Source organism: Oncorhynchus keta, chromosome 28 (assembly GCF_023373465.1).
Source record: "Oncorhynchus keta strain PuntledgeMale-10-30-2019 chromosome 28, Oket_V2, whole genome shotgun sequence".
In the NCBI taxonomy this organism is placed as follows: Eukaryota; Metazoa; Chordata; class Actinopteri; order Salmoniformes; family Salmonidae; genus Oncorhynchus; species Oncorhynchus keta.
In genome coordinates this window covers 6,085,036-6,111,996 of record NC_068448.1, presented here as the reverse complement: position 1 = coordinate 6,111,996, position 26,961 = coordinate 6,085,036, and the positions used below count along the sequence as shown (strand labels likewise).

At 44.8% G+C, this 26,961-nt stretch overlaps 1 protein-coding gene and 3 long non-coding RNA genes across 6 annotated transcripts in view; 2 read left to right on the top strand and 2 right to left on the bottom strand.

The window, feature by feature from the left end:
* The window catches only part of LOC118381636 (protein-tyrosine kinase 6-like), a 38,994-nt gene that overhangs the window by 2,400 nt on the left and 9,633 nt on the right, over positions 1 to 26,961 (top strand). Inside the window, exons 3-4 of the mRNA XM_052484570.1 lie at positions 451 to 611; positions 14,596 to 14,761. Of these exons, the coding sequence (XP_052340530.1) occupies positions 451 to 611; positions 14,596 to 14,761 (327 nt within the window). The remainder of the gene's footprint in view (positions 1 to 450; positions 612 to 14,595; positions 14,762 to 26,961) is intronic.
* Positions 622 to 5,354, top strand: LOC127913128 (uncharacterized). Its single transcript, XR_008084817.1, has 4 exons — positions 622 to 2,958; positions 3,026 to 3,226; positions 3,825 to 4,817; positions 4,952 to 5,354. It is a non-coding gene; the product is annotated as an uncharacterized LOC127913128 (long non-coding RNA).
* LOC127913129 (uncharacterized) lies at positions 5,417 to 8,045 on the bottom strand. Its single transcript, XR_008084818.1, has 4 exons — positions 6,843 to 8,045; positions 6,096 to 6,752; positions 5,583 to 5,879; positions 5,417 to 5,530 (listed from the first exon to the last, which is right to left on the bottom strand). It is a non-coding gene; the product is annotated as an uncharacterized LOC127913129 (long non-coding RNA).
* On the bottom strand, positions 10,681 to 14,589 carry LOC127913127 (uncharacterized). 3 transcript variants are annotated; one of them, XR_008084816.1, is made up of 5 exons: positions 14,029 to 14,589; positions 13,357 to 13,518; positions 12,809 to 12,968; positions 12,427 to 12,752; positions 10,681 to 12,314 (listed from the first exon to the last, which is right to left on the bottom strand). It is a non-coding gene; the product is annotated as an uncharacterized LOC127913127 (long non-coding RNA). The 3 variants fall into 3 exon arrangements; XR_008084814.1 differs by having other exon boundaries at positions 13,357 to 14,589; XR_008084815.1 differs by having other exon boundaries at positions 13,405 to 14,589.

The following is a 26,961-nucleotide window of genomic DNA, read 5'->3' as shown; positions in this document are numbered from 1 at the left end:
TGAACCACTCCCATTTCCCCATTGAACCACTCCCATTTCCCCGTTGAACCACTCCCATTTCCCCATTGAACCACTCCCATTTCCCCCTTGAACCACTCCCATTTCCCCCTTGAACCACTCCCATTTCCCAATTGAACCACTCCCATTTCCCCCTTGAACCACTCCCATTTCCCCCTTGAACCACTCCCATTTCCCCCTTGAACCACTCCCATTTCCCCCTTGAACCACTCCCATTTCCCACTTGAACCACTCCCATTTCCCCCTTGAACCACTCCCATTTCCCCCTTGAACCACTCCCATTTCCCCCTTGAACCACTCCCATTTCCCCCTTGAACCACTCCCATTTCCCCCTTGAACCACATTCTAACTGTGATCCTGGACTGCTTTACCCAGTGAGTCTGTGTGTGTGTGTGTGTGTGTGTGTGTGTGTGTTTGTGTGTGTGTTCACAGTCAAAGTCGGCAACCAAGCCAAGCACTTCAAGATCTGTGAGCAGGATGGTCAGTACTGGCTGGAACAGACCCATCCCTTCAACACCCTGATAGACCTGGTGGAGTATTACACCACACACACACTGGGATCTGTGTCCCGCCTGGGGGAGGCCTGTACCAGGGTAAATTTATTTTATTTATTTTTTATTTCACCTTTATTTAACCAGGTAGGCTAGTTGAGAACAAGTTCTCATTTGCAACTGCGACCTGGCCAAGATAAAGCATAGCAGTGTGAACAGACAACACAGAGTTACACATGGAGTAAACAATTAACAAGTCAATAACACAGTAGAAAAAAAAGGGGAGTCTATATACAATGTGTGCAAAAGGCATGAGGAGGTAGGCAAATAATTACAATATTGCAGATTAACACTGGAGTGATAAATGATCATGTACAGGTAGAGATATTGGTGTGCAGAAGAGCAGAAAAGTAAATAAATAAAAACTGTGGGGATGAGGTAGGTGAAAATGGGTGGGCTATTTACCAATAGATTATGTACAGCTGCAGCGATCGGTTAGCTGCTCAGATAGCTGATGTTTGAAGTTGGTGAGGGAGATAAGTCTCCAACTTCAGTGATTTTTGCAATTTGTTCCAGTCACAGGCAGCAGAGTACTGGAACGAAAGGCGGCCGAATGAGGTGTTGGCTTTAGGGATGATCAGTGAGATACACCTGCTGGAGCGCGTGCTACGGATGGGTGTTGCCATCGTGACCAGTGAACTGAGATAAGGCGGAGCATTACCTAGCATGGCCTTGTAGATGACCTGGAGCCAGTGGGTCTGGCGACGAATATGTAGCGAGGGCCAGCCGACTAGAGCATACAAGTCACAGTGGTGGGTAGTTTAAGGTGCTTTAGTGACAAAACGGATGGCACTGTGATAAACTGCATCCAGTTTGCTGAGTAGAGTGTTGGAAGCAATTTTGTAGATGACATCGCCGAAGTCGAGGATCGGTAGGACAGTCAGTTTTACTAGGGTAAGCTTGGCAGCGTGAGTGAAGGAGGCTTTGTTGCGGAATAGAAAGCCGACTCTTGATTTGATTTTCGATTGGAGATGTTTGATATGGGTCTGGAAGGAGAGTTTGCAGTCTAGCCAGACACCTAGGTACTTATAGGTGTCCACATATTCAAGGTCGGAACCATCCAGTGTGGTGATGCTAGTCGGGCATGTGGGTGCAGGCAGCGATCGGTTGAAAAGCATGCATTTGGTTTTACTAGCGTTTAAGAGCAGTTGGAGGCCACGGAAGGAGTGTTGTATGGCATTGAAGCTCGTTTGGAGGTTAGATAGCACAGTGTCCAATGACGGGCCGAAAGTATATAGAATGGTGTTGTCTGCGTAGAGGTGGATCAGGGAATCGCCCGCAGCAAGAGCAACATCATTGATATATACAGAGAAAAGAGTCGGCCCGAGAATTGAACCCTGTGGCACCCCCATAGCGACTGCCAGAGGACCGGACAGCATGCCCTCTCTCCCTCTCTCACTCTCTCTCTCCCCCTCTCTCTCTCCCCCTACTCTCTCCCTCTCTCACTCTCTCTCTCCCCCTCTCTCTCTCTTCCCCTACTCTCTCCCTCTCTCACTCTCTCTCTCCTCCTTCTCTCTGTCTCTCTCTCCCCCTACTCTCTGTCTCTCTCTCTCCCCCAACTCGCTAAAATTTGCTTTATTGGCATGATGTAACCAAAGCTTACTTTGGATATTTACAATATTACAATTATAAGAATCTAAATTGTCAACAATAACCAAGGGTCAAAATAACCATACATTGAACAATAACAATAAGCATACAGTAGAGGACATGTGCAGGTTGATTGGTTTGTCAGACACTGTCCCTCAACCTATGGCAGGCAGCAATGTAGTGCGCTGCCAACCCACAGCTCTCTGCTTCCTCCCCCAACAGGATAGGATAGGTAGCCTATCCTCATCAGAGAGGTCTTTGAAACCTTGAATCAGGGTTTCAAATTTGGGGAAATGACACTCTCTAATTGTTTTATATTTTTGACATTTTGTCAGGAAATGCAGCTCCGTCTCAGGTTCTGCTGTGGGGCGGTGGTTGCACAGCCTTTCCTCTACAGGAAGCCAGGTTTTCCTGTGTCTACCCTTCTCAATGACATGGCTGTGCTCACTGAGCCTGTACTTTGTCAAAGTTTTTCTAAGGTTTTGATGGTAACAATGGTCAAATAGTTAACCACAGTGTACTGTCCATTTAGGGCCAGATAACACTGCATTTTGCTTTGTGTTTGTGTTTCCCAATAAGCAATGAAGTTTTGTTTTGACTGTGTTGTAATTTGGTTTATCCTGATTGATTGGATGTTCTGGTCCTGAGGCTTCAGTGTGTTAGTAGAACAGGTTAGTGAACTCAGGACCAGCTGGATGAGGGGACTGAGGCTTCAGTGTGTTAGTAGAACAGGTTAGTGAACTCAGCCCCAGGACCAGCTGGATGAGGGGACTGAGGCTTCAGTGTGTTAGTAGAACAGGTTAGTGAACTTAGCCCCAGGACCAGCTGGATGAGGGGACTGAGGCTTCAGTGTGTTAGTAGAACAGGTTAGTGAACTCAGCCCCAGGACCAGCTGGATGAGGGGACTGAGGCTTCAGTGTGTTAGTAGAACAGGTTAGTGAACTCAGCCCCAGGACCAGCTGGATGAGGGGACTGAGGCTTCAGTGTGTTAGTAGAACAGGTTAGTGAACTCAGCCCCAGGACCAGCTGGATGAGGGGACTGAGGCTTCAGTGTGTTAGTAGAACAGGTTTGTGAACTCAGCCACAGGACCAGCTGGATGAGGGGACTGAGGCTTCAGTGTGTTAGTAGAACAGGTTTGTGAACTCAGCCCCAGGACCAGCTGGATGAGGGGACTGAGGCTTCAGTGTGTTAGTAGAACAGGTTAGTTAACTCAGCCTCAGGACCAGCTGGATGAGGGGACTGAGGCTTCAGTGTGTTAGTAGAACAGGTTTGTGAACTCAGCCCCAGGACCAGCTGGATGAGGGGACTGAGGCTTCAGTGTGTTAGTACTACAGGTTTGTGAACTCAGCCTCAGGACCAGCTGGATGAGGGGACTGAGGCTTCAGTGTGTTAGTAGAACAGGTTTGTGTAACTCAGCCCCAGGACCAGCTGGATGAGGGGACTGAGGCTTCAGTGTGTTAGTAGAACAGGTTAGTGAACTCAGGACCAGCTGGATGAGGGGACTGAGGCTTCAGTGTGTTAGTAGAACAGGTTAGTGAACTCAGCCCCAGGATCAGCTGGATGAGGGGACTGAGGCTTCAGTGTGTTAGTAGAACATGTTTGTGAACTCAGCCCCAGGACCAGCTGGATGAGGGGACTGAGGCTTCAGTGTGTTAGTAGAACAGGTTTGTGAACTCAGCCACGGGACCAGCTGGATGAGGGGACTGAGGCTTCAGTGTGTTAGTAGAACAGGTTAGTGAACTCAGCCCCAGGACCAGCTGGATGAGGGGACTGAGGCTTCAGTGTGTTAGTAGAACAGGTTAGTTAACTCAGCCTCAGGACCAGCTGGATGAGGGGACTGAGGCTTCAGTGTGTTAGTAGAACAGGTTTGTGAACTCAGCCCCAGGACCAGCTGGATGAGGGGACTGAGGCTTCAGTGTGTTAGTACTACAGGTTAGTTAACTCAGCCTCAGGACCAGCTGGATGAGGGGACTGAGGCTTCAGTGTGTTAGTAGAACAGGTTTGTGAACTCAGCCCCAGGACCAGCTGGATGAGGGGACTGAGGCTTCAGTGTGTTAGTAGAACAGGTTAGTGAACTCAGGACCAGCTGGATGAGGGGACTGAGGCTTCAGTGTGTTAGTAGAACAGGTTAGTGAACTCAGCCCCAGGATCAGCTGGATGAGGGGACTGAGGCTTCAGTGTGTTAGTAGAACATGTTTGTGAACTCAGCCCCAGGACCAGCTGGATGAGGGGACTGAGGCTTCAGTGTGTTAGTAGAACAGGTTAGTGAACTCAGCCCCAGGACCAGCTGGATGAGGGGACTGAGGCTTCAGTGTGTTAGTAGAACAGGTTAGTGAACTCAGGACCAGCTGGATGAGGGGACTGAGGCTTCAGTGTGTTAGTAGAACAGGTTAGTTAACTCAGCCTCAGGACCAGCTGGATGAGGGGACTGAGGCTTCAGTGTGTTAGTAGTACAGGTTAGTGAACTCAGCCCCAGGACCAGCTGGATGAGGGGACTGAGGCTTCAGTGTGTTAGTAGTACAGGTTAGTGAACTCAGCCCCAGGACCAGCTGGATGAGGGGACTGAGGCTTCAGTGTGTTAGTAGTACAGGTTAGTGAACTCAGCCCCAGGACCAGCTGGATGAGGGGACTGGGGCTTCAGTGTGTTAGTAGTACAGGTTAGTGAACTCAGCCCCAGGACCAGCTGGATGAGGGGACTGGGGCTTCAGTGTGTTAGTAGTACAGGTTAGTGAACTCAGCCCCAGGACCAGCTGGATGAGGGGACTGAGGCTTCAGTGTGTTAGTAGTACAGGTTAGTGAACTCAGCCCCAGGACCAGCTGGATGAGGGGACTGAGGCTTCAGTGTGTTAGTAGTACAGGTTAGTGAACTCAGCCCCAGGACCAGCTGGATGAGGGGACTCTATTCTTTGCTCAGCTCTTGGCATTTCAGGGCATGGTATTGATATTGGGGTCACTGTATTTTATACGTTTCCAAAACTGAATTGGTCTTTTTTGAGTTTTCATTATTAGTGGATATTGGCCTAATTCTGCCCTGCATGCATTGTTTGTAGTTTTCCTCTGGACATGTAGGAGAATCTTACAGAACTCTGCATGCAGGGTTTCAATGGGGTCTGTCCCATTTGATGAAATCTTGTTTTGCAAGTGGACCCAACACCTCGCTGCCATAAAGTGGACCCCACACCTCGCTGCCATTAAGTGGACCCCACACCTCACTGCCATAAAGTGGACCCCACACCTCACTGCCATAAAGTGGACCCCACACCTCGCTGCCATAAAGTGGACCTCACACCTCGCTGCCATAAAGTGGACCCCACACCTCGCTGCCATAAAGTGGACCTCACACCTCGCTGCCATAAAGTGGACCTCACACCTCACTGCCATAAAGTGGACCTCACACCTCGCCCATAAAGTGGACCTCACACCTCGCTGCCATAAAGTGGACCTCACACCTCACTGCCATAAAGTGGACCCCACACCTCGCTGCCATAAAGTGGACCCCACACCTCACTGCCATAAAGTGGACCCCACACCTCGCTGCCATAAAGTGGACCCCACACCTCGCTGCCATAAAGTGGACCCCACACCTCGCTGCCATAAAGTGGACTCCACACCTCGCTGCCATAAAGTGGACCCCACACCTCGCTGCCATAAAGTGGACCCCACACCTCACTGCCATAAAGTGGACCTCACACCTCGCTGCCATAAAGTGGACCCCACACCTCACTGCCATAAAGTGGACCCCACACCTCACTGCCATAAAGTGGACCCCACACCTCGCTGCCATAAAGTGGACCCCACACCTCACTGCCATAAAGTGGACCTCACACCTCGCTGCCATAAAGTGGACTCCACACCTCGCTGCCATAAAGTGGACTCCACACCTCGCTGCCATAAAGTGGACCCCACACCTCGCTGCCATAAAGTGGACCCCACACCTCACTGCCATAAAGTGGACCTCACACCTCGCTGCCATAAAGTGGACCCCACACCTCACTGCCATAAAGTGGACCTCACACCTCGCTGCCATAAAGTGGACCCCACACCTCACTGCCATAAAGTGGACCTCACACCTCGCTGCCATAAAGTGGACCCCACACCTCACTGCCATAAAGTGGACCTCACACCTCGCTGCCATGAAGTGGACCCCACACCTCACTGCCATAAAGTGGACCCCACACCTCACTGCCATAAAGTGCAATTGGTTCAATGACATATTCAATTAGTTTTAGCCAAATTTAAATCGGTATTTCAATATTAATTTGTTGTTATTGGCGTAGAATGCCCTGCTTTCTCTCTCAGTTCATTCACTGCCTCATTAAGGTGTCCAGTTGAGGTTATTTTTAAACCTCAGTAATTGTAGTGTGTACAGTACTCTATATATTTAAACCTCAGTAATTGTAGTGTGTATAGTACTCTATATATTTAAACCTCAGTAATTGTAGTGTGTACAGTACTCTATATATTTAAACCTCAGTAATTGTAGTGTGTACAGTACTCTATATATTTAAACCTCAGTAATTGTAGTGTGTACAGTACTCTATATATTTAAACCTCAGTAATTGTAGTGTGTATAGTACTCTATATATTTAAACCTCAGTAATTGTAGTGTGTACAGTACTCTATATATTTAAACCTCAGTAATTGTAGTGTGTACAGTACCTCAGTAATTGTAGTATTTAAACCTCAGTAATTGTAGTGTGCAGTACTCTATATATTTAAACCTCAGTAATTGTAGTGTGTGCAGTACTCTATATATTTAAACCTCAGTAATTGTAGTATGTACACTACTCTATATATTTAAACCTCAGTAATTGTAGTGTGTGCAGTACTCTATATATTTTGTACCAATTGAGAACTTTGGTCTAATTCCCTGAGATCTGGATCTTCTCTGGAAAACCAGTATTTTAGTATCTTTGGGTTTTACTGCCAGGGCCCAGGTCTGGCATTACTGCTCTAGCAGGTGCAGGCTCTGCTGTAGGCCATGTGCTGTGGGTGACAGCAAGCATAGGTCATCTGCGAAGAGCAGACATTTAAACTCTGAATTGTGGAGACTAACACCAGGGGCTGAGGATTGTTCTGGAATAGGGGTCAATTCGTTAATGTAAATATTGAAGAGCGCAGGACTCAGATTGCAACCCTGGCGAAGGCCCTGCCCCTGGTTAAGGAATTCTGTTATTTTCTTGCCAATTTTAATGCTGCACGTATTTCCAGTATACATTGATTTAATTATGACATATGTTTTACCCCCACTTTCAATAACTTTGTAGAACAGTCCTGTATGCCAAATAGAATCAAATGCTTTTTGGATGTCGATAAAGCAAGTGTATATTTTGGTATTATTTTGGTGGACATGTTTATCTATCAGGGAGGGTGTGTAAGGTGTAAATATGATCGCTTGTGCGATGTTTTGGTATAAATCCAATTAGCCTTTTACTCAAGACATTGTGCTTATTAAGGAAGTTTAGAACTCTCACGTTTATAATACTACAGAAAACCTTCCCCGGGTTACTGTTCACACAAATGCCTCTGTAATTGTTAGGGTCAATTTTGTCTCCGTTCTTAAAGATTGGGGTTATATAAGTGCTTGGTTCCAGATGTCAGGGAAATAACCTACACTCAGGATCAAATTAAACAGTTTTAATATAGCCAATTGAGATGCTGCACCCAGTGAGTTTGAGCATCTCATTTAGGATGCCATCAGGTTCGCATGCTTTTTTAAATTTGAGAGCCTGAAGTTTCTTATTGAGCTCCTGGTCAGTAATAGTTTAGTTTCTTATAGAGCTCCTGGTCAGTAATAGTTTAGTTTCTTATAGAGCTCCTGGTCAGTAATAGTTTAGTTTCTTATAGAGCTCCTGGTCAGTAATAGTTTAGTTTATTATAGAGCTCCTGGTCAGTAATAGTTTAGTTCTGGTCAGTAATAGTTTAGTTTCTATAGAGCTCCTGGTCAGTAATAGTTTAGTTTCTTATAGAGCTCCTGGTCAGTAATAGTTTAGTTTCTTATAGAGCTCCTGGTCAGTAATAGTTTAGTTTCTTATAGAGCTCCTGGTCAGTAATAGTTTAGTTTCTTATAGAGCTCCTGGTCAGTAATAGTTTAGTTTCTTATAGAGCTCCTGGTCAGTAATAGTTTAGTTTATTATAGAGCTCCTGGTCAGTAATAGTTTAGTTTCTTATAGAGCTCCTGGTCAGTAATAGTTTAGTTTCTTATAGAGCTCCTGGTCAGTAATAGTTTAGTTTCTTATAGAGCTCCTGGTCAGTAATAGTTTAGTTTCTTATAGAGCTCCTGGTCAGTAATAGTTTAGTTTCTTATAGAGCTCCTGGTCAGTAATAGTTTAGTTTCTTATAGAGCTCCTGGTCAGTAATAGTTTAGTTTCTTATAGAGCTCCTGGTCAGTAATAGTTTAGTTTCTTATAGAGCTCCTGGTCAGTAATAGTTTAGTTTCTTATAGAGCTCCTGGTCATAGTTTAGTTTCTTATAGAGCTCCTGGTCAGTAATAGTTTAGTTTCTTATAGAGCTCCTGGTCAGTAATAGTTTAGTTTCTTATAGAGCTCCTGGTCAGTAATAGTTTAGTTTCTTATAGAGCTCCTGGTCAGTAATAGTTTAGTTTCTTATAGAGCTCCTGGTCAGTAATAGTTTAGTTTCTTATAGAGCTCCTGGTCAGTAATAGTTTAGTTTCTTATAGAGCTCCTGGTCAGTAATAGTTTAGTTTATTATAGAGCTCCTGGTCAGTAATAGTTTAGTTTCTTATAGAGCTCCTGGTCAGTAATAGTTTAGTTTCTTATAGAGCTCCTGGTCAGTAATAGTTTAGTTTCTTATAGAGCTCCTGGTCAGTAATAGTTTAGTTTCTTATAGAGCTCCTGGTCAGTAATAGTTTAGTTTCTTATAGAGCTCCTGGTCAGTAATAGTTTAGTTTCTTATAGAGCTCCTGGTCAGTAATAGTTTAGTTTCTTATAGAGCTCCTGGTCAGTAATAGTTTAGTTTCTTATAGAGCTCCTGGTCAGTAATAGTTTAGTTTCTTATAGAGCTCCTGGTCAGTAATAGTTTAGTTTCTTATAGAGCTCCTGGTCAGTAATAGTTTAGTTTCTTATAGAGCTCCTGGTCAGTAATAGTTTAGTTTATTATAGAGCTCCTGGTCAGTAATAGTTTAGTTTCTTATAGAGCTCCTGGTCAGTAATAGTTTAGTTTCTTATAGAGCTCCTGGTCAGTAATAGTTTAGTTTCTTATAGAGCTCCTGGTCAGTAATAGTTTAGTTTCTTATAGAGCTCCTGGTCAGTAATAGTTTAGTTTCTTATAGAGCTCCTGGTCAGTAATAGTTTAGTTTCTTATAGAGCTCCTGGTCAGTAATAGTTTAGTTTATTATAGAGCTCCTGGTCAGTAATAGTTTAGTTTCTTATAGAGCTCCTGGTCAGTAATAGTTTAGTTTCTTATAGAGCTCCTGGTCAGTAATAGTTTAGTTTCCTATAGAGCTCCTGGTCAGTAATAGTTTAGTTTATTATAGAGCTCCTGGTCAGTAATAGTTTAGTTTCTTATAGAGCTCCTGGTCAGTAATAGTTTAGTTTCTTATAGAGCTCCTGGTCAGTAATAGTTTAGTTTCTTATAGAGCTCCTGGTCAGTAATAGTTTAGTTTATTATAGAGCTCCTGGTCAGTAATAGTTTAGTTTATTATAGAGCTCCTGGTCAGTAATAGTTTAGTTTCTTACAGAGCTCCTGGTCAGTAACTGGGGAGTCCAGTGGATGTTGATTGTCCTTTATAGCTATTTCTAATCCATTCAACTTCACATGAAATTGGCGTTGTTCTGCGTTTGTGTCAATTTAAACAATGATATAGAGTGTTTTAAAATGGGTTGTCCATTTGTCTCCTCAATTAGTGTCAGCCGCTTGCTGTTGTACTGTGCTTTTTTGGTTCTGAGTGTTTTACGTTTATAGAGTTTTAAAGTCTCACAGTAAGGAAGGCGTAATTCACCATTATTTGGGTCTCTGTGCTTTTGGTTGTATAGTGTTCTACATTTTGTTCCTTATAATTTTACAATCTGCATCAAACCATTTGTCATCTGTGGTCTTTCAATTTCAGTTGTGCTTCTTTTGCGGTTTGCCTGAATATACATATTGTCTCTCTCTCTCTCTCTCTCTCTCTCTCTCTCTCTCTCTCTCTCTCTCTCTCTCTCTCTCTCTCTCTCTCTCTCTCTCTCTCTCTCTCTCTCTCTCTCTGTCTCACTGTGTCTCTCTCTCTCTCTCTCTCTCTCTGTCTCACTGTGTCTCTCTCTCTCTCTCTCTGTGTCTCACTGTGTCTCTCTCTCTCTCTCTCTCTCTCTTGTCTCACTGTCTCTCTCTCTCTCTCTGTCTCACTGTGTCTCTCTCTCTCTCTCTCTCTCTCTGTCTCACTGTGTCTCTCTCTCTCTCTCTCTCTCTCTCTCTCTCTCTCTCTCTCTCTCTCTCTGTCTCACTGTGTCTCTCTCTCTCTCTCTCTCTCTCTGTCTCACTGTCTCTCTCTCTCTCTCTCTCTCTCTCTCTCTCTCTCTCTCTCTCTCTCACTGTGTCTCTCTCTCTCTCTCTCTCTCTGTCTCACTGTGTGTCTCTCTCTCTCTCTGTCTCACTGTGTCTCTCTCTCTGTCTGTCTCACTGTGTCTCTCTCTCTCTCTCTCTGTCTCACTGTGTCTCTCTCTGTCTGTCTCACTGTGTCTCTCTCTCTGTCTGTCTCACTGTGTCTCTCTCTCTGTCTGTCTCACTGTCTCTTCAATTCAAATCAAGGGGCTTTATTGGCATGGGAAACATATGTTAACATTGCCAAAGCAAGTGAGGTAGATAATATACAAAAGTGAAATAAACACTAAAAATTAACAGTAAACATTACACATACAGAAGTTTCAAAACAATAAAGACATTACAAATGTCATATTATATATATATATATATATATATATATATATATACAGTGTTGTAACAATGTACAAATGGTTAAAGTACACAAGGGAAAATAAATAAGAATAAATATGGGTTGTATTTACAATGGAGTTTGTTCTTCACTGGTTGCCCTTTTCTTGTGGCAACAGGTCACAAATCTTGCTGCTGTGATGGCACACTGTGGAATTTCACCCAGTAGATATGGGAGTTCATCAAAATTGGATTTGTTTTCGAATTCTTTGTGGATCTGTGTAATCTGAGGGAAATATGTATCTCTAATATGGTCATACATTGGGCAGGAAGTTAGGAAGTGCAGCTCAGTTTCCACCTCATTTTGTGGGCAGTGAGCACATAGCCTGTCTTCTCTTGAGAGCCATGTCTGCCTACGGCGGCCTTTCTCAATAGCAAGGCTATGCTCACTAAGTATGTACATAGTCAAAGCTTTCCTTAAGTTTGAGTCAGTCACAGTGGTCAGGTATTCTGCCACTGTTTAGGGCCAAATAGCATTCTAGTTTGCGCTGTTTTTTTGTTCATTATTTCCAATGTGTCAAGTAAATATATTTTTGTTTTCTCATGATTTGGTTGGTTGGTCTAATTGTGCTGCTGTCCTGGGGCTCTGTGAGGTGTGTTTGTGTTTGTGAACAGAGCCCCAGGACCAGCTTGCTTAGGGGACTCTTCTCCAGGTTCATCTCTCTGTAGGTGATGGCTTTGATGAGGAAGGTTTGGGAATCGCTTCCTTTTAGGTGGTTGTAGAATTTAACGTCTCTTTTCTGGATATTGATAATTAGTGGGTATCGGCCTAATTCTACTCTGCATGCATTATTTGGTGTTCTACGTTGTACACAGAGGATATTTTTGCAGAATTCTGCATGCAGTCTCAATTTGGTGTTTGTCCCATTTTGTGAAGTCTTGGTTGGTGAGCGGACCCCAGACCTCACAACCATAAAGGGCAATGGGCTCTATGACCGATTCAAGTATTTTTAGTGGTTTTTTTTTGTATTTTCCTCTCTTTCTACCTCTCTGTTTACCTCTCTCTTTTTCTACCTCTCTGTTTACCTCTCTCTCTTTCTACCTCTCTCTTTACCTCTCTCTCTTTCTACCTCTCTCTCTGTTGACCTCTCTCTCTCTCTTTCTACCTCTCTCTCTCTTTCTACCTCTCTCTCTGTTGACCTCTCTCTCTCTCTCTTTCTACCTCTCTCTTTACCTCTCTCTCTTTCTACCTCTCTCTCTGTTGACCTCTCTCTCTCTCTTTCTACCTCTCTCTCTCTCTCTACCTCTCTCTCTCTCTGTTGACCTCTCTCTCTCTCTCTCTCTTTCTACCTCTCTCTTTACCTCTCTCTCTGTTGACCTCTCTCTCTCTCTTTCTACCTCTCTCTCTCTTTCTACCTCTCTCTCTGTTGACCTCTCTCTCTCTCTTTCTACCTCTCTCTTTACCTCTCTCTCTTTCTACATCTCTGTTTACCTCTCTCTCTTTCTACCTCTCTCTTTACCTCTCTCTCTTTCTACCTCTCTGTTTACCTCTCTCTCTTTCTACCTCTCTGTTTACCTCTCTCTCTTTCTACCTCTCTGTTTACCTCTCTCTCTTTCTACCTCTCTGTTGACCTCTCTCTCTCTCTTTCTACCTCTCTGTTTACCTCTCTCTCTTTCTACCTCTCTCTTTCTACCTCTCTCTGTTTACCTCTCTCTCTGTTGACCTCTCTCTCTCTCTCTTTCTACCTCTCTCTCTCTTTCTACCTCTCTCTCTGTTGACCTCTCTCTCTCTCTTTCTACCTCTCTCTCTGTTGACCTCTCTCTCTCTCTTTCTACCTCTCTGTTTACCTCTCTCTCTGTTTACCTCTCTCTCTGTTTAACTCTCTCTCTCTGTTTCTCTCTTTCTACCTCTCTCTCTGTTTACCTCTCTCTCTTTCTACCTCTCTCTTTCTACCTCTCTGTTGACCTCTCTCTGTTTACCTCTCTCTGTTGACCTCTCTCTCTCTCTCTTTCTACCTCTCTCTCTGTTGACCTCTCTCTCTCTCTTTCTACCTCTCTGTTGACCTCTCTCTCTCTCTTTCTACCTCTCTGTTTACCTCTCTCTCTTTCTACCTCTCTCTTTCTACCTCTCTCTGTTTACCTCTCTCTCTGTTGACCTCTCTCTCTCTCTTTCTACCTCTCTCTCTGTTGACCTCTCTCTCTCTTTTCTACCTCTCTGTTTACCTCTCTCTGTTTACCTCTCTCTCCTCTCTCTCTCTGTTTCTCCTCTCTCTCTCTGTTTACCTTTACCTCTCTCTGTTTCCCTCTCTGTTTCTCTCTTACCTCTACCTCTCTCTCTGTTTCCCTCTCTCTCTGTTTCCCTCTCTCTCTTTCTACCTCTCTCTCTGTTTCCCTCTCTCTCTCAGTTTCTCTCTTTCTACCTCTCTCTCTCTTTCTACCTCTCTCTCTGTTGACCTCTCTCTCTCTCTTTCTACCTCTCTCTCTGTTTACCTCTCTCTCTGTTTATCTCTCTCTCTCTCTGTTTCTCTCTTTCTACCTCTCTCTCTGTATACCTCTCTCTCTGTTTACCTCTCTCTCTGTTTCTCTCTTTATACCGCTCTGTTTACCTCTCTCTCTCTCTTTCTCTCTTTCTACCTCTCTCTCTGTTTCCCTCTCTCTCTGTTTCTCTCTTTCTACCTCTCTCTCAGTTTCCCTCTCTCTGTGTTTCCCTCTCTCTCTGTTGACCTCTCTCTCTCTCTCTTTCTACCTCTCTCTCTGTTTCTCTCTTTCTACCTCTCTCAGTTTCCCTCTCTCTCTGTTTCCCTCTCTCTCTGTTTACCTCTCTCTCTGTTTACCTCTCTCTCTGTTTACCTCTCTCTCTGTTTCCCTCTCTCTCTGTTGACCTCTCTCTCTCTCTGTTTCCCTCTCTCTCTGTTTACCTCTCTCTCTGTTTACCTCTCTCTCTGTTGACCTCTCTCTCTGTTGACCTCTCTCTCTCTTTCTACCTCTCTCTCTGTTTACCTCTCTCTCTGTTTACCTCTCTCTGTTTACCTTTCTCTCTGTTTCTCTCTTTCTACCTCTCTCTCTGTTTCCCTCTCTCTCTGTTTCTCTCTTTCTACCTCTCTCTCTGTTTACCTCTCTCTCTGTTGACCTCTCTCTCTCTCTTTCTACCTCTCTCTCTGTTTACCTCTCTCTCTGTTTACCTCTCTCTCTGTTTACCTCTCTCTCTGTTGACCTCTCTCTCGCTCTCTCTCTCTTTCTACCTCTCTCTCTGTTTACCTCTCTCTCTGTTTACCTCTCTCTCTCTGTTTCTCTCTTTATACCGCTCTCTCTGTTTCCCTCTCTTTTTCTCTCTTTCTACCTCTGTTTCTCTCTCTTTCTCTGTCTCTCTCTGTTTCCCTCTCTCTCTGTTTCCCTCTCTCTCTGTTTCCCTCTCTCTCAGTTTCTCTCTTTCTACCAAGGAAAAAGGAGGAAGTGTACTCTGTGGCTGAACAGGCCACTCCGTGGTTAGGCAATGACACAGCTGTGTGTGTGTGTGTATCGTGTGCGTGTTAGTGAGACACATTTAACACATTCTCTCCTCCCCAGAAAGAGCCAGTGCCCCAGGACCTGTCTCACTCCACAGTGGATGAGTGGGAGCTCCCCAAGGAAGAGTTCACCCTGGGAGAGCAGCTGGGCACCGGGTACTTTGCTGATGTCCACCGGGGCAAGTGGAAGAACAGCATCAGTGTAGCCATAAAGATTCTCAAGAACGGTACGGCAATTCTTATTGGTCATGTTTTGGTCATCTCTCTCCCTTATCTCTCACCAAGCCCTCCGCTCTCATACTTACAGATTCACAAGGCTGCACCTGAAATGCCAAAACCTTAATTCTTATTGGTCATGTTTTGTCAGTGTTCTGTACATTCAGCCCAATACCATTCATCCTTAGTTTCACACACACACACACACACACACACACACACACACACACACACACACACACACACACACACACACACACACACACACACACACACACACACTAGGGCTGGGTGGTACACCGGTAAACCATATATACCGGTGTTGATGGACGGACCGGTTTGGTTCTTCTTTAACTCTATGTCAATGTTTGGTTTGTTAAATGTGATACAATACTCAAGACGTGTGTAACGTCCATTTGCATAGTGTACTCCGCTACCCGAGTCATCTCTCTCCCTTATCTCTCACCAAGCCCTCCGCTCTCACACTTACAGATTCACAAGGCTGCACCTGAAATGCCAAAACCTTAATTCAATTATTGGAATGTATTTTATATAAAGCCCTTTTTACATCAGCAGTTGTTACGAAGTGCTTAACAGATTACCCGGCCTCGACCACAAAGAGCAGTTTAGAGGCCGAAGCACAGTGTATTTATTACTCATTGGGACAGTGTATTACTCCCTGGACAGTGTATTACTCCCTGGACAGTGTATTACTCATTGGGACAGTGTATTACTCCCTGGACAGTGTATTACTCATTGGGACAGTGTATTACTCCCTGGACAGTGTATTACTCATTGGGACAGTGTATTACTCATTGGGACAGTGTATTACTCCCTGGACAGTGTATTACTCCCTGGACAGTGTATTACTCCCTGGACAGTGTATTACTCATTGGGACAGTGTATTACTCATTGGGACAGTGTATTACTCATTGGGACAGTGTATTACTCCCTTGGGACAATGTATTACTCCCTGGACAGTGTATTACTCATTGGGACAGTGTATTACTCATTGGGACAGTGTATTACTCCCTGGACAGTGTATTACTCCCTGGACAGTGTATTACTCATTGGGACAGTGTATTACTCATTGGGACAGTGTATTACTCATTGGGACAGTGTATTACTCCCTGGACAGTGTATTACTCATTGGGACAGTGTATTACTCATTGGGACAGTGTATTACTCATTGGGACAGTGTATTACTCCCTGGACAGTGTATTACTCCCTGGACAGTGTATTACTCCCGGGACAGTGTATTACTAATTGGGACAGTGTATTACTCCCCGGACAGTGTATTACTCCCTGGGCAGTGTATTACTCCCCGGACAGTGTATTACTCATTGGGACAGTGTATTACTAATTGGGACAGTGTATTACTCCCTGGGCAGTGTATTACTCCCTGGACAGTGTATTACTCCCTGGACAGTGTATTACTCCCTGGACAGTGTATTACTCCCTGGGCAGTGTATTACTCATTGGGACAGTGTATTACTCCCTGGACAGTGTATTACTCATTGGGACAGTGTATTACTCATTGGGACAGTGTATTACTCATTGGGACAGTGTATTACTCCCTGGGCAGTGTATTACTCCCTGGACAGTGTATTACTCCCTGGACAGTGTATTACTCATTGGGACAGTGTATTACTCATTGGGACAGTGTATTACTCATTGGGACAGTGTATTTCTCATTGGGACAGTGTATTACTCATTGGGACAGTGTATTTCTCATTGGGACAGTGTATTTCTCATTGGGACAGTGTATTTCTCATAGGGACAGTGTATTTCTCATTGGGACAGTGTATTACTCATTGGGACAGTGTATTACTTACTCCCTGGACAGTGTATTACTCATTGGGACAGTGTATTACTCCCTGGACAGTGTATTACTCATTGGGACAGTGTATTACTCCCCGGACAGTGTATTACTCATTGGGACAGTGTATTACTCATTGGGACAGTGTATTACTCATTGGGACAGTGTATTACTCATTGGGACAGTGTATTACTCCCTGGACAGTGTATTACTCATTGGGACAGTGTATTACTCCCTGGGACAGTGTATTACTCCCAGTGTATTACTCATGGACAGTGTATTACTCATTGGGACAGTGTATTACTCCCTGGGACAGTGTATTACTCCCTGGGACAGTGTATTACTCATTGGGACAGTGTATTACTCCCTGGGCAGTGTATTACTCCCTGGGACAGTGTATTACTCATGTGGGACAGTGTATTACTCCCTGGGACAGTGTATTACTCCCTGGACAGTGTATTACTCCCTGGGACAGTGTATTACTCATTGGGACAGTGTATTACTCATTGGGACAGTGTATTACTCCCTGGACAGTGTATTACTCCCTGGGACAGTGTATTACTCCCTGGGACAGTGTATTACAGTGTATTACTCCCTGGACAGTGTATTACTCATTGGGACAGTGTATTACATTGGGACAGTGTATTTCTCATTGGGACAGTGTATTACTCATTGGGACAGTGTATTACTCATTGGGACAGTGTATTACTCCCCCGGACAGTGTATTACAGTGTATTACCCTGGACAGTGTATTACTCCCTGGACAGTGTATTACTCATTGGGACAGTGTATTACTCATTGGGACAGTGTATTACTCATTGGGACAGTGTATTTCTCATTGGGACAGTGTATTACTCATTGGGACAGTGTATTTCTCATTGGGACAGTGTATTTCTCATAGGGACAGTGTATTTCTCATTGGGACAGTGTATTACTCATTGGGACAGTGTATTACTTACTCCCTGGACAGTGTATTACTCATTGGGACAGTGTATTACTCCCTGGACAGTGTATTACTCATTGGGACAGTGTATTACTCCCCGGACAGTGTATTACTCATTGGGACAGTGTATTACTCATTGGGACAGTGTATTACTCATTGGGACAGTGTATTACTCATTGGGACAGTGTATTACTCCCTGGACAGTGTATTACTCATTGGGACAGTGTATTACTCCCTGGACAGTGTATTACTCCCTGGACAGTGTATTACTCATTGGGACAGTGTATTACTCATTGGGACAGTGTATTACTCATTGGGACAGTGTATTACTCATTGGGACAGTGTATTACTCATGTATTACTCATTGGGACAGTGTATTACTCATTGGGACAGTGTATTACTCATTGGGACAGTGTATTACTCCCTGGACAGTGTATTACTCATTGGGACAGTGTATTACTCCCTGGACAGTGTATTACTCATTGGGACAGTGTATTACTCCCCGGACAGTGTATTACTCATTGGGACAGTGTATTACTCATTGGGACAGTGTATTACTCATTGGGACAGTGTATTACTCATTGGGACAGTGTATTACTCCCTGGACAGTGTATTACTCATTGGGACAGTGTATTACTCCCTGGACAGTGTATTACTCCCTGGACAGTGTATTACTCATTGGGACAGTGTATTACTCATTGGGACAGTGTATTACTCCCTGGACAGTGTATTACTCCCTGGGCAGTGTATTACTCATTGGGACAGTGTATTACTCATTGGGACAGTGTATTACTCCCTGGACAGTGTATTACTCCCTGGACAGTGTATTACTCCCTGGACAGTGTATTACTCATTGGGACAGTGTATTACTCATTGGGACAGTGTATTACTCATTGGGACAGTGTATTACTCCCTGGACAGTGTATTACTCCCTGGACAGTGTATTACTCATTGGGACAGTGTATTACTCCCTGGACAGTGTATTACTCATTGGGACAGTGTATTACTAACTTGGGACAGTGTATTACTCATTGGGACAGTGTATTACTCATTGGGACAGTGTATTACTCCCTGGGACAGTGTATTACTCATTGGGACAGTGTATTACCCCTGGACAGTGTATTACCCATTGGGGCAGTGTATTACTCATTGGGACAGTGTATTACTCATTGGGACAGTGTATTACTCATTGGGACACTGTATTATTCATTGGGACAGTGTATTACTCCCTGGTGTACATTGTGTATTACTCATTGGGACAGTGTATTACTCCCTGGACAGTGTATTACTCATTGGGACAGTGTATTACTCCCTGGACAGTGTATTACTCATTGGGACAGTGTATTACTCATTGGGACAGTGTATTACTCCTGGACAGTGTATTACTCCCTGGACAGTGTATTACTCCCTGGACAGTGTATTACTCATTGGGACAGTGTATTACTCACTGGACAGTGTATTACTCATTGGGACAGTGTATTACTCCCTGGACAGTGTATTACTCCATGAACAGTGTATTACTCATTGGGACAATGTATTACTCATTGGGACAGTGTATTACTCCCTGGGCAGTGTATTACTCATTGGGACAGTGTATTACTCCCTGGACAGTGTATTACTCCCTGGACAGTGTATTACTCCCTGGGACAGTGTATTACTCATTGGGACAGTGTATTACTCATTGGGACAGTGTATTACTCCCTGGGTGTATTACAGTGTATTACTCAGTGTATTACTCCCTGGGACAGTGTATTACTCATTGGGACAGTGTATTACTCCCTGGACAGTGTATTACTCCCTGGACAGTGTATTTCTCCCTGGACAGTGTATTACTCATTGGGACAGTGTATTACTCATTGGGACAGTGTATTACTCCCTGGGCAGTGTATTACTCCCTGGGCAGTGTATTACTCCCTGGACAGTGTATTACTCCCTGGGACAGTGTATTACTCCCTGGACAGTGTATTACTCATTGGGACAGTGTATTACTCATTGGGACAGTGTATTTCTCATTGGGACAGTGTATTACTCATTGGGACAGTGTATTACTATTGGGACAGTGTATTACTCCCCGGGACAGTGTATTACTCCCTGGGACAGTGTATTACTCCCCTGGACAGTGTATTACTCATTGGGACAGTGTATTACTCCACATTGGGACAGTGTATTACTCATTGGGACAGTGTATTTCATTGGGACAGTCATTGGGACAGTGTATTACATTGGGACAGTGTATTACTCATTGGGACAGTGTATTACTCATTGGGACAGTGTATTTCTCATTGGGACAGTGTATTTCTCATTGGGACAGTGTATTTCATAGGGACAGTGTATTTCTCATTGGGACAGTGTATTACTCATTGGGACAGTGTATTACTCCCTGGACAGTGTATTACTCATTGGGACAGTGTATTACTCATTGGGACAGTGTATTACTCATTGGGACAGTGTATTACTCATTGGGACAGTGTATTACTCATTGGGACAGTGTATTACTCCTGGACTCCAGTGGACAGTGTATTACTCATTGGGACAGTGTATTACTCCTGGGACAGTGTATTACTCCCTGGACAGTGTATTACTCATTGGGACAGTGTATTACTCCCTGGGACAGTGTATTACTCCCTGGACAGTGTATTACTCCCTGGGCAGTGTATTACTCATTGGGACAGTGTATTACTCATTGGGACAGTGTATTACTCCCTGGACAGTGTATTACTCCCTGGACAGTGTATTACTCCCATGGACAGTGTATTACTCATTGGGACAGTGTATTACTCATTGGGACAGTGTATTACTCCCTGGACAGTGTATTACTCATTGGGACAGTGTATTGGGACAGTGTATTACTCATTGGGACAGTGTATTACTCCCTGGACAGTGTATTACTCATTGGGACAGTGTATTACTCCCTGGACAGTGTATTACTCATTGGGACAGTGTATTACTCATTGGGACAGTGTATTACTCCTCATTGGGACAGTGTATTACTCATTGGGACAGTGTATTACTCCCTGGACAGTGTATTACTCATTGGGACAGTGTATTACTCCTGGTGTATTACTCATTGGGAGTGTATTACTCATTGGGACAGTGTATTACTCATTGGGACAGTGTATTACTCATTGGGACAGTGTATTACTCATTGGGACAGTGTATTATTCATTGGGACAGTGTATTACTCCCTGGACAGTGTATTACTCATTGGGACAGTGTATTACTCCCTGGACAGTGTATTACTCATTGGGACTCCCTGGACAGTGTATTACTCCCTGGTGTACAGTGTATTACTCATTGGGACAGTGTATTACTCATTGGGACAGTGTATTACTCCCTGGGGACAGTGTATTACTCCTGGACAGTGTATTACTCCCTGGGACAGTGTATTACTCAGTTGGGACAGTGTATTACTCATTGGGACAGTGTATTACTCATTGGGACAGTGTATTACTCCCTGGGGACAGTGTATTACTCCCTGGACAGTGTATTACTCATTGGGACAATGTATTACTCATTGGGACAGTGTATTACTCCCTGGGCAGTGTATTACTCATTGGGACAGTGTATTACTCCCTGGACAGTGTATTACTCCCTGGACAGTGTATTACTCCCTGCACAGTGTATTACTCATTGGGACAGTGTATTACTCATTGGGACAGTGTATTACTCCTGGGCAGTGTATTACTCCCTGGACAGTGTATTACTCCATGGGCAGTGTATTACTCATTGGGACAGTGTATTACTCATTGGGACAGTATATTACTCCCTGGACAGTGTATTACTCCCTGGACAGTGTATTACTCATTGGGACAGTGTATTACTCATTGGGACAGTGTATTACTCATTGGGACAGTGTATTACTAATTGGGACAGTGTATTACTCCCCGGACAGTGTATTACTCCCTGGGCAGTGTATTACTCCCCGGACAGTGTATTACTCATTGGGACAGTGTATTACTCATTGGGACAGTGTATTACTCCCTGGGCAGTGTATTACTCCCTGGACAGTGTATTACTCCCTGGACAGTGTATTACTCATTGGGACAGTGTATTACTCCCTGGACAGTGTATTACTCATTGGGACAGTGTATTACTAATTGGGACAGTGTATTACTCCCCGGACAGTGTATTACTCCCTGGGCAGTGTATTACTCCCCGGACAGTGTATTACTCATTGGGACAGTGTATTACTCCCTGGACAGTGTATTACTCCCTGGACAGTGTATTACTCCCTGGACAGTGTATTACTCATTGGGACAGTGTATTACTCATTGGGACAGTGTATTACTCCTTGGACAGTGTATTACTCCCTGGACAGTGTATTACTCCCTGAACAGTGTATTACTCATTGGGACAGTGTATTACTCATTGGGACAATGTATTACTCATTGGGACAGTGTATTACTCCCTGGACAGTGTATTACTCCTTGGACAGTGTATTACTCATTGGGACAGTGTATTACTCATTGGGACAGTGTATTACTCCCTGGGCAGTGTATTACTCATTGGGACAGTGTATTACTCCCCGGACAGTGTATTACTCCCTGGGCAGTGTATTACTCCCCGGACAGTGTATTACTCATTGGGACAGTGTATTACTAATTGGGACAGTGTATTACTCCCTGGGCAGTGTATTACTCCCTGGGCAGTGTATTACTCCCTGGGCAGTGTATTACTCATTGGGACAGTGTATTACTCCCTGGACAGTGTATTACTCATTGGGACAGTGTATTACTCATTGGGACAGTGTATTACTAATTGGGACAGTGTATTACTCCCCGGACAGTGTATTACTCCCTGGGCAGTGTATTACTCCCCGGACAGTGTATTACTCATTGGGACAGTGTATTACTCCCTGGACAGTGTATTACTCCCTGGGCAGTGTATTACTCCCTGGACAGTGTATTACTCATTGGGACAGTGTATTACTCATTGGGACAGTGTATTACTCCCTGGACAGTGTATTACTCCCTGGACAGTGTATTACTCCCTGGACAGTGTATTACTCCTGGACAGTGTATTACTCCCTGGACAGTGTATTACTCATTGGGACAGTGTATTACTCATTGGGACAGTGTATTTCTCATTGGGACAGTGTATTACTCATTGGGACAGTGTATTACTAATTGGGACATTGTATTACTCCCCGGACAGTGTATTACTCCCTGGACAGTGTATTACTCCTGGACAGTGTATTACTCATTGGGACAGTGTATTACACATTGGGACAGTGTATTACTCATTGGGGCAGTGTATTTCTCATTGGGACAGTGTATTACTCATTGGGACAGTGTATTTCTCATTGGGACAGTGTATTTCTCATTGGGACAGTGTATTTCTCATAGGGACAGTGTATTTCTCATTGGGACAGTGTATTACTCATTGGGACAGTGTATTACTCCCTGGACAGTGTATTACTCATTGGGACAGTGTATTACTCCCTGGACAGTGTATTACTCCCTGGACAGTGTATTACTCATTGGGACAGTGTATTACTCATTGGGACAGTGTATTACTCATTGGGACAGTGTATTACTCCCTGGACAGTGTATTACTCATTGGGACAGTGTATTACTCCCTGGACAGTGTATTACTCCCTGGACAGTGTATTACTCATTGGGACAGTGTATTACTCATTGGGACAGTGTATTACTCCCTGGACAGTGTATTACTCCCTGGGCAGTGTATTACTCATTGGGACAGTGTATTACTCATTGGGACAGTGTATTACTCCCTGGACAGTGTATTACTCCTGGACAGTGTATTACTCCCTGGACAGTGTATTACTCATTGGGACAGTGTATTACTCATTGGGACAGTGTATTACTCCCTGGACAGTGTATTACTCATTGGGACAGTGTATTACTCATTGGGACAGTGTATTACTCCCTGGACAGTGTATTACTCATTGGGACAGTGTATTACTCCCTGGACAGTGTATTACTCATTGGGACAGTGTATTACTCATTGGGACAGTGTATTACTCATTGGGACAGTGTATTACTCATTGGGACAGTGTATTACTCCCTGGACAGTGTATTACTCATTGGGACAGTGTATTACTCCCTGGACAGTGTATTACTCATTGGGGCAGTGTATTACTCATTGGGACAGTGTATTACTCATTGGGACAGTGTATTACTCATTGGGACAGTGTATTATTCATTGGGACAGTGTATTACTCCCTGGACAGTGTATTACTCATTGGGACAGTGTATTACTCCCTGGACAGTGTATTACTCATTGGGACAGTGTATTACTCCCTGGACAGTGTATTACTCATTGGGACAGTGTATTACTCATTGGGACAGTGTATTACTCCCTGGACAGTGTATTACTCCCTGGACAGTGTATTACTATGAAAGCTGTTCAATATGGATTCTGAGCACTAGATCATTGACCGGGAGAGAACATGTTAGTTCCTCCAATGGGAATCCTTCTCTTTGTTTGCTGTGAGATCAGCTGTTCTGAGGACCAGCCAAACAACAGCCAAGCAGGCAGGTAGTTTGCGCATTTAACCCAGATGCCCACAAATACCAATCATTCTTCCCTGACTACAGAGAAGATGGACACGTTTGTTTGACCATTATATCTAGATAAAATCATGACTCATGTTACAGTAGAAAGGTACTAGACATTTTATTTATGAACGAGATCACAGTTACACCATCATCCCAGAAACCCTAGACCCACTCCAATTCACATACATGCCCACAGATCCACACGGCCCCTTTCCCACCTGGACTAAAGGAACACCTACGTGAGAATGCTGTTCACATTGACGACAGCTCAGCTTTAAACACCATAGTGCCCTCAAAGCTCATCACTAAGCTAAGGACCCTGGGACTAAACACCTCCCTCTGCAAACTGGATCCTGGACTTCCTGACGGCCCCCGGGTGGTAAGGGTAGGCAACAACACATCCGCCACGCTGATCCTCAACACGGGGGTCCCTCAGGGGTGCGTGCTCAGTCCCCTGATGTACTCCCTGTTCACTCATGACTCCCAACACCATAATTAAGTTTGCCGATGACACAACGGTGGTAGGCCTGATCACCGATAACAATGAGACAGCCTATAGGGAAGAGGTCAGAGACCTGGCCATGTGGTGCCAGGATAACAACCTCTCCCTCAACATGATCAAAACAAAGGAGATGATCTGGGACTACAGGAAAAGGAGGACCGAGAACGCCCCCATTATCATCGACTGGGCTGCAGTGGAGCAGCTTGAGAGCTTCAAGTTCCTCGGTGTCCACATTACCAACAAACTAACATGGTCCAAGCACACCAGGACAGTCGCGAAGAGGGCACGACAAAACCTATTCCCCCTCAGGAGACTGAAAAGATTTGGCATGGGTCCCTAAATCCTCAAAAAGTTCTACAGCTGCAAAATCGAGAGCCTCATGACGGGTTGCATCACTGCCTGGTATGGCAACTGCTCGACCTCCGACCGCAAGGCACTACAGAGGGTAGTGAGAGCGGCCCAGTACATCACTGGGACCAAGCTTCCTGCCATCCAGGACCTCTATATCAGGTGGTGTCAGAGGAATGCCCTCATGCTACCGCATGAGAAGCGGTAGTCCAAAACGCTCCTTAACAGCTTTTACCCCCCAAGCTAATCAAATTGCTACCTGGACAATTTCATTGACCCACCCATTTCTTCACGCTGCTGTATAGTCACGGTACCCCTACCTACATGTACATATTACCTCAACTACCTTGACTAACCTGTTCCCCCGCATATTGACTCGGTACCGGTAAACCTTATATATAGCCTCGTTATTGTTATTTTATCGTGTTACTTTCAGTAAATATTTTAACTTTTTTTTTTTTTTCTACTTAAAACTGCACTGTTGGTTTTAAGGGCTTGTAAAGTAAGCATTCCACGGTAAGATCTACCTACACATGTCGTATTTGGCACTTATGACGAATACAAATGGATTTGTTTTTTTCCTTCGTGCCAGAAGTAAATTACTAATCAGCTGAAACTCATTTGATTAGGTTTCTCTCTCTCTCTCTGTGTGTGTGTGTGTGTGTGTGTGTGTGTGTGTGTGTGTGTGTGTGTGTGTGTGTGTGTGTGTGTGTGTGTGTGTGTGTGTGTGTGTGTGTGTGTGTGTGTGTGTGTGTGCGTGCGCGTGCGCATGCGTGTGCGTGTGCGTCTCAAGAATTTCCTCATTCTTTTCTTCTGCGAACCCCATCGTCAGAGAAACATTTTTTGCATTTCCTGTCTGATGTGAATCCTGGTCGGAGGTGTGTGTGTGACATCACACATACCTTAGCCTCTCGTTCCAGCCTTAGGGTTGTGGGTGGCGTGATGACATCTCATACACACATCTGAACCAAAACAGACTATAGTTATCAGTCTTACTGTAAGAGACTGCTCAGTGGACAGGACTGTGGGTAGAATGTTATCAGCCTGTCAACTTTCCTGTCAACTCTCTCTGTGTGTATTCTTTCATTGTATTGACAACTATGTAACTATGGCTTGTGAACTAGTCTATAATACAGGTGTTGGCTACAGCACATACAATACATTACAGGACAGGACAGGACAGGACAGGACAGGACCAGTCGAAAAAGGTCCCTGAAATAGTTTTAACATGATGCATAGCTCCCAGACTTCCTCATCCTACAGTGGATTGGGATCCACCCCTGTACCGTGTCCACCCCTGTACCGTGTCTATCCCTGTACCGTGTCCACCCCTGTACCGTGTCCATCCCTGTACCGTGTCCACCCCTGTACCGTGTCTATCCCTGTACCGTGTCCATCCCTGTACCGTGTCCATCCCTGTACCGTGTCTATCCCTGTACCGTGTCCATCCCTGTACTGTGTCCATCCCTGTACCGTGTCCACCCCTGTACCGTGTCCACCCCTGTACCGTGTCCATCCCTGTACCGTGTCCACCCCTGTGTCTATCCCTGTACCGTGTCCATCCCTGTACCGTGTCCATCCCTGTACCGTGTCCACCCCTGTACCGTGTCCACCCCTGTACCGTGTCCATCCCTGTACCGTGTCCATCCCTGTACCGTGTCTATCCCTGTACCGTGTCCATCCCTGTACCGTGTCCATCCCTGTACCGTGTCCATCCCTGTACCGTGTCCATCCCTGTACCGTGTCCATCCCTGTACCGTGTCCATCCCTGTACCGTGTCCATCCCTGTACCGTGTCCACCCCCCGTACCGTGTCCATCCCTGTACCGTGTCCATCCCTGTACCGTGTCCATCCCTGTACCGTGTCCATCCCTGTACCGTGTCCATCCCTGTACCGTGTCCATCCCTGTACCGTGTCCATCCCCTGTACCGTGTCCATCCCTGTACCGTGTCCATCCCCCCTGTACCGTGTCCATCCCTGTACCGTGTCCATCCCTGTACCGTGTCCATCCCTGTACCGTGTCCATCCCTGTACCGTGTCCATCCCTGTACTGTGTCCATCCCTGTACCGTGTCTATC